Source organism: Doryrhamphus excisus, chromosome 3 (genome assembly GCF_030265055.1).
Source record: "Doryrhamphus excisus isolate RoL2022-K1 chromosome 3, RoL_Dexc_1.0, whole genome shotgun sequence".
Lineage (NCBI taxonomy): Eukaryota > Metazoa > Chordata > Actinopteri > Syngnathiformes > Syngnathidae > Doryrhamphus > Doryrhamphus excisus.
In genome coordinates, this window is record NC_080468.1 from 23,741,221 (window position 1) to 23,747,944 (window position 6,724).

A 6,724-nucleotide genomic window follows, 5' to 3' on the forward strand; every position below is an offset into this window, starting at 1 on the left:
AACCCAATAATATGCCTCTCACTGTACAGGATAGGGTGTTACACTTATGAAAGCTTCACTGAAACAACATCACGTCTTGTTGAAGCATCTTCCTGCTGTAAAATGTTCAGTGATTTGACTTCAGACTTAAATTACTATTTAAGTTACTAGAAAAGTGTGTTACAATTTAATAATTTAAATGATAATTTAATACATCGTCTGTGACAATGGAAGACAGGACAGCAAACATGCAGCATTAGTTGTTTTTTATTGCCAGCAGGATACTGAAATGCATTTCTGTTGTCTGCACATTAGCAACTGATGGGAAGTGGAACAACACACACAATGTATGGTGAGTTATTTTGGCCTTTGTTTCTCCCACTGCTCCGGTGTTAGGGTCTTCTGTTCAAAGGCGTGGATATCTTTGAGCTCCTCCGCTAAACAGCTATTGACCATCCTGACAACAACATGCTACATTAGTACTCATGTATGTACTGTGCAACCATGATGCATATCACTTTTGTGTTTATTTTATGTAAAATAAAATGACATGAATACGTGCATTCTGTGATGGGTAATATGTGTGTGGTTTATGCATATGTGTGTGTTTAATACCTGTGTCTCTGTAACAGTGGTTTGCCCTCAAATTGGGAGGAGACCACAAGCACTTTAAAGCTGGCTGCACATCTATTGGGTGATGTGTCCTCCACGTCCTGGAGAACACAAGTGATAAGTTAGAAATGTGATGGGCAATGAAGTGACACAATGTATACAAATGCTAATAACAAAATGACACACAAAACCCTACCACGTGTTCTGCAGTGAGCTCCTTTAGAAGTTTGTCACGTATATGGTCTGATGTTATAGCCATCTCTAGAACAACAAGCGATAGTAGTAAGTAAATCGGTTTATTTTAAGATGGACTGTCTGATTCAGAACGTGTCTCGTTCGCCAAATTAGAACCGGAAGTACATATTTCCCCACAATTAAATCAAACTCTTCATTCTTGATTTGATTTAATATTTCAGGATAATTATTATCATGCCCTACATTTTTTGGATATTTCTAAATAGATAATGTACATACGGAAATGTTACGTACTGTATTGAATTCCTGGTATTTTCTGTGTTTCCTATAAAAGAACCAATCAAGAGACTATTCACAGCCATGTCCAATCAGAATCAGGCAGAACATTGAGAGGCGGAGTTTATATTTTGAAATGGCAAACCGTCGAATGCCTGATGGTTTATGAGGCGCAGGGGAGTATTATTCAGCGATTTTTATACGTAAAATTGTATAACACAAACAAAGTAAGATGGAAGTGAACCTTTTTAAAAAATATAATCTTAGTACTCTTAAGATGACATGTGTTGTCCCCTTATTATTAACAGGCAATCTCAGGGACGACTAAATCGGAGTGTTGTTTGAATCGAACATTTCCGAATCTGAAACAGGCTTTACAAGGTTAATACAATGGTCATTGTGTAAATATGTGCACAAAAATTAACAATATTAAGACAAATTAGATGTTGCATACTTTAACTTTAATACTTTTATGATATTTTGCGCCGCTGCATAGTGTAGTTCCCCTCCAGTACAATGGTTGTGGAGGTAGAAAGCTTCTTTGGTGTGTATATGCTGTACTGCCTCAACCCTAAATATAAAGGACGAATATACATTGGCTTCACGGTGAATCCTGAGCGCAGGATCGGACAGCACAATGCTGGACGACACAAAGGAGGAGCAAAGCGGACCAGTGGGAGAGGACCATGGTATTGTACACGCTGTTTTGTGTATTAATCATCACACTGTCATTAATATTCTGCATGCATTGCTTTGTTTTTGTTTAGGGAGATGGTCCTTATCATACATGGCTTTCCCTCTGATATTGCTGCCTTAAGAGTAAGTGCATTTATATGTAATTGCATGGAAATTAGTGAAACATTTTTAGTATGATATGAGTTTGCAATGTTTCCATAGTAGTCAAGTAGTCACCACAATTGGTGCATGTTTATTTGATTGTAACTGTCATCATTGTGTCTTGTCAGTTTGAGTGGGCGTGGCAGAACCCTCACTCCTCCAGGCGTCTCTCCTGCATCTCCCGCCGCACCAGGAAAGAGTCCAGCCTGCAGTTCCACTGGCGTGTCGTATCCAACATGCTACGGGTGGCGCCGTGGAGCCGGCTCCCGCTGACCGCTCGCTGGCTTAAGCCGGAGTACAAGATAGAGTTTGAGGTCAATCTGCGACCTCCTCTGCACATCACTGTCGTCAGCGGAGGCGTAAAAGTCAAGAAGAAGCGTCTGTTACACCCAGAAGACCAGGTGGAGACTTCCAGGTGTTTCCTTTGCAAGGGCTTGGTCAAGGTAGCTTCCTTTATTCAGATCATGTCTGGAGATAATAAGCATTTGCCAAGCAGCTTCTTGTTCCACTCCTACTCAGATTTCAGAAAAATTGAGCTGTTTCCACCCATCCTGCGGGATGGGCAGTCACGTGATCTGCCTGGCCAAGCTCTTCCTTAAGGCAGAGCCGTCCCACCTCCTGCCTGTGGAGGGGCAGTGTCCTGCTTGCTGGCGCTCCATGCTGTGGGGGAGTCTAATCCGCCTCAAACAAGGCTGCTTAGGAGATCTGGAGGAGTTCACAAAGTCTGCATCTCAAGTAAGATACTTTAGCCTCCTCTTCATACTTTTTCCGTCTTAATGTGGACTTTGTGTCTTCTTAGAACCACTGGCAGATCAACTATGAAGGAAATGAACTGAAATGACCGATATCGCCATTGATGTGGAAAGGATTGTACAAAAATATTTATATTTTTTCTACTTGTGATCATGAAATACCTTTTACAATATTTGTTTCTTACCTATTAAACCTGCTCTTAAAGAGACTATCCATCAGGTTTCTCCAGTTGCCTTGAGGGCACCAACATTCTAACATATAGTTAGTATTATATCCCATCTCTTCCTGTTTAGAGTACGCCAACATAACAATAGCTAGTACAGATAAATTCATTCAAAACGTAGCATGCCACCGAGCTAACTAGTTAAACTTGATTTATTTATAAATTTAAGAATGAGTTGAAATTGCAGTGGGGAAGAAGGACAACATAAGAAGCCAAACATTTACCAGTTCCACACGAATTGGAGGAGAACCTCTTTTCAATGTAACATTACTGATGCCTAGTGACCAGAATACTACATATAACTTTCACTCGTTTTCTATCGCTTATCCTCACAAGGGTTGTGGGCATGCTGGAGCCTATCCCAGCTGTCTTCGGGTGAGAGGCGGGGTACACCCTGGACTGGTCGCCAGCCAATCACAGGTCACATATAGACAAACAACCATTCACACTCACATTCATATCTATGGACAATTTGGAGTCGCCAGTTAACCTAGCATGTTTTTGGAATGTGGGAGGAAACCGGAGAAAAGCTACGCATCCACGGGGAGAAAATGCAAACTCCACACATGGAGTTGGCTGAGGGTGGAATCGAACTCGGGTCTCCTAGATGTGTGGCCTGCACGCTAACCATTCAACCGCCGTGCAGCCTACATATAACTTGTATAACTTTGGTATTTTTTGACTATTAACAGTTCATATTTGTCATTTATTAATGAATGAATGTTCGAAAAACCGTGATAGTGAGAGAGCGATGTTTGAACCACAATGTACCGAAAGATGATTGTAACAAATTGTTAGGATCAAATGGCGTGTGTGTTGGTGTAAATTGAAGTTGTTCAAAACTATGGACCGTGTTTCAGTATTTCAGTAGGAATTTTGTTGTGGAAAATTTTGAATTCCGAGGAAACCAAGACTTTTTAGAATATGTGCTCTTCAGCATTCACACAATAACCGATCATGTGGATAGCATATGGTCTTGTAATTATTGGAGTGATCATTACACATTTTACAGATACAGATTAATCAAACAAAGTATTATTTAGGCAATTGTAGTAAAATACAAAGCAAGTATGTCGGGTCATACTGATAACTTATGCGATAACCCAACTGACAAACAGGTTAGTGAATATAAAAATATAATATACGCTATATTTGTATAAAAGTTGTGAACTCTCCTCACAAGGTTGGTGCAGGCAGGAAGAAAATGGCTTTTAGCGCTGCTAGCTTGTGCTGCAGGTCACCTCTTTGCTCCTTTGGTGTACATCTTTACTGTTCGGCAGGTTGGGTTTGCAAAGTGATCACAGGCTGCACGGGACAGAAGCCAAGGTCAGTTTTGAGCAAATTTGCACACTTACTCTTTACTTACTCACCACTTTGGGAGGCGGCGCACAACAGTTGACCACCTTGCAGCAATAAGCGGCCAGAGTGGCTGAGATGGTGAACAAAGTGACCTGGATGAGTATGCTCTCTGCAAAGAGGTGAGTCCTGGTGCGCTGTCAGCGGTTGGAAACAAGTCAGGACTGAGAAAACCTTGGGCAATGTCAATACGTTGACATGGTTGCAGTAGTGCTTACTCACCTCCAGAACACGGCAGTCATCCAAGTAAGTGGTGAGGTTTCCGCTATAGTAGTGCCAGCATTGTGTCGCATATTGATCAAGATTGATCAGTAGGCAGATTATGTTGAATAGGGAGGCGATGCAGGCCAGAATCTGCATCGCCAGGCAGCCTCTCAGCTGACAACGAGGAAAAATTCACAAAGTCTGTGTTTGATAGTATATCCAAGAAGTATACAGTGAGGAAAATAAGTATATAATCTGATTGATTAGTTTACCCCAAAACATTTATGGTAGCTTTATTGTAACACTGAGACAGAATGTAAAAAAATAAAATGTTATCAATTGAGATGCTCGATTTTGACGTTTTACCAATATAGGCAGCATATCTTCTCTCAAACTAATAAAAAGTCAGAGTTTTACACATTATGCTTATTTTACTGTGAAGCCACTGGATGCATTTCACAGGTAAACAGTCTTTGTAGAAAAGTACAATGGAACCTTGGATAGTGGCCGCACAGGTTTGTGTGTTAACATCAAAAATGTATGCAACAATTCAGTTAGCGTTCAAAATGGCGTTCATTTTGTCTTGTTATTAATATATTTTTTTAATCTGAAAAACACTTAATCAGTGGTTAACTCTCAAAAAAGTTTTATAATAATTATAATTATTTTTATGTGCATATAACAATTTATATGCTTATAAATGACGCGTTAATGGGATAAATTAATATTTAAGGTTAGTTTTACATTCGTTGAAGTCTACTGTTGCCAAAGGAGGTAAAGCCACAGAGGTCAAATACTTATTTTCCCCATTGTCGTGTTATTAATATATTTTTTAATCTGAAAAACACTTAATCAGCGGTTAACTCTCAAAAATGTTTTTAGTTTCATAATTATGTTTTTTTTACGTGCATAAAACAATTTATATGCTTATAAATGACGCGTTAATGGGATAAATTAACATTTTAAGGTTAGTTTTACTTTCGGTGAAGACTACTGTTGCCAAAGGAGGTAAACCGACAGAGGTCAAATACTTATTTTCCCCATTGTCTTGTTATTAATATATTTTTTAATCTGAAAAACACTTCATCAGCGGTTAACTCTCAAAAATGTTTTTAGTTTTTAGTTAATTATGGTTTTTACATAGATAAAACAATTTATATGCATATAATTGACACGTTAATGGGATAAATTAACATTTTATCAACATTTCAAATACTTATTTTCCCCATTGTATGTCTTTGTAACAATAGGTACTGTAGATACAGTATTGGCCACTTACTGTAGGCAGGTGGAGGTTCTTTGCAGCTATAGCGACACTCCCAGCTATAACCACCTGTTGTGATAATAATTAGACAATAATACAGTAATTAAGTACTCAAGGATCCACAATTTGTCAATTTTTTTTGCAAGCTGCTTTCTCACCAGAAGTGATAAAACGATGAAAGGGATGTCTGTTTCATTTAGGCCAAGGTTTTGGTGGTGAAACACACTTGTGGACGCAATCTGAAACAAACTCATGGCAATCTGGGTTATCTGCAACCGGGATTTAACAAGACAATGAATTCATTAAAAAATAAACAAATCATAAACCATGAGTGTGAATTTTCCACTTGCACAAACCCCTAGAGCTTTTGGTTCAGCCTCCAGGTATTTCTGCTTCCTGTTGGTGTCTCTCTGGAACGTGACAGTCATCAGTGGGTTCTGGTTCGACTCCGCCACTTCAACTTCATCTGAAACTGTTCAAATTATACCCTCGTTACGACATTTTTCGAACCATTTTGAGGACTGTTGCAATCCCTCGTCCAACGGAAGTCAGCAGACCATCTGGACTTCATCAATATCGAGTCCAAGCAGTCTAAAAACTGGACTTGCGGGTTATAAAGTTTGAGAAAAGACGACCAGGAAAAGTAGAATCTTTACCTGCCATGATCACGATCAGTTTAGCTTGGACAGCGAGAGGTTTCGCTTTGCACGGTCAAAGTTGAGCAACAGTCGCCCCGTTTGTTTGCCTCTTCAGGGAGATTATTACCACCAGTGGGCAGCAGAGTTACATGACGTAAAATCATCTGGGCTGTGTAAACATTACATAAGGGAAACGGCCTGAACAAAGTCATCCACTTTATATTATGTTAATTTCTTTTACGAGTGCATTTGTTTATGTGTTTTTAACGCTCATGCTTACTAGCTAGCAATTTCTTGCACTGGTGCTGGTTTTGTTACCTTTTGGTGCCATCGAATGTTGTCATTATACCCAAATGACGATGTCAATACATACAAAAAAATAATTAA

The 6,724-nt window shown here is 39.4% G+C and overlaps 3 protein-coding genes across 4 annotated transcripts; 1 reads left to right on the top strand and 2 right to left on the bottom strand.

The window, feature by feature from the left end:
• Positions 1-235: 235 nt before the first annotated feature.
• On the bottom strand, positions 236-1,145 carry zgc:112271 (uncharacterized protein LOC553698 homolog). Of its 2 annotated transcripts, XM_058068093.1 has the most exons (4): positions 1,081-1,145; positions 788-852; positions 595-692; positions 236-436 (listed from the first exon to the last, which is right to left on the bottom strand). In XM_058068093.1, exons 2-4 carry the CDS (start codon positions 848-850, stop codon positions 337-339), a joined length of 261 nt encoding a protein of 86 aa, XP_057924076.1. In that variant the 5' UTR covers positions 851-852; positions 1,081-1,145; the 3' UTR covers positions 236-336. The 2 variants fall into 2 exon arrangements, with proteins under 2 accessions (XP_057924076.1, XP_057924075.1); XM_058068092.1 differs by lacking the exon at positions 1,081-1,145 and having other exon boundaries at positions 788-1,074.
• A 153-nt stretch (positions 1,146-1,298) lies between these two features.
• On the top strand, positions 1,299-3,108 carry slx1b (SLX1 homolog B, structure-specific endonuclease subunit). Its single transcript, XM_058068070.1, has 5 exons — positions 1,299-1,751; positions 1,830-1,881; positions 2,028-2,342; positions 2,419-2,634; positions 2,699-3,108. The coding sequence occupies exons 1-5, from the start codon at positions 1,579-1,581 to the stop codon at positions 2,738-2,740; spliced, it is 798 nt and encodes a 265-aa protein (XP_057924053.1). The 5' UTR covers positions 1,299-1,578; the 3' UTR covers positions 2,741-3,108.
• A 788-nt stretch (positions 3,109-3,896) lies between these two features.
• Positions 3,897-6,516, bottom strand: LOC131125976 (uncharacterized). The gene is made up of 7 exons (XM_058068081.1): positions 6,356-6,516; positions 6,056-6,171; positions 5,858-5,968; positions 5,715-5,768; positions 4,454-4,609; positions 4,246-4,368; positions 3,897-4,180 (listed from the first exon to the last, which is right to left on the bottom strand). The coding sequence occupies exons 1-7, from the start codon at positions 6,360-6,362 to the stop codon at positions 4,142-4,144; spliced, it is 606 nt and encodes a 201-aa protein (XP_057924064.1). The 5' UTR covers positions 6,363-6,516; the 3' UTR covers positions 3,897-4,141.
• Between the last annotated feature and the right edge of the window lie 208 nt (positions 6,517-6,724).

Coding starts and splice junctions, on each gene's coding strand:
- slx1b (XM_058068070.1), top strand. CDS start 1,579: ATGGTTGTGGAGGTAGAAAGCTTCTTTGGTGTGTATATGCTGTACTGC. Junction 1,752..1,829: donor ACCAGTGGGAGAGGACCATG/GTATTGTACACG, acceptor GTTTTTGTTTAG/GGAGATGGTCCTTATCATAC. Junction 2,343..2,418: donor TTTGCAAGGGCTTGGTCAAG/GTAGCTTCCTTT, acceptor ACTCCTACTCAG/ATTTCAGAAAAATTGAGCTG.
- zgc:112271 (XM_058068093.1), bottom strand. CDS start 850: ATGGCTATAACATCAGACCATATACGTGACAAACTTCTAAAGGAGCTC. Junction 693..787: donor AGCTCACTGCAGAACACGTG/GTAGGGTTTTGT, acceptor TGTGTTCTCCAG/GACGTGGAGGACACATCACC. Junction 437..594: donor CCACTGTTACAGAGACACAG/GTATTAAACACA, acceptor TGTTGTTGTCAG/GATGGTCAATAGCTGTTTAG.
- LOC131125976 (XM_058068081.1), bottom strand. Junction 5,769..5,857: donor TCATCGTTTTATCACTTCTG/GTGAGAAAGCAG, acceptor TTATCACAACAG/GTGGTTATAGCTGGGAGTGT. Junction 4,369..4,453: donor ATGACTGCCGTGTTCTGGAG/GTGAGTAAGCAC, acceptor AACCGCTGACAG/CGCACCAGGACTCACCTCTT.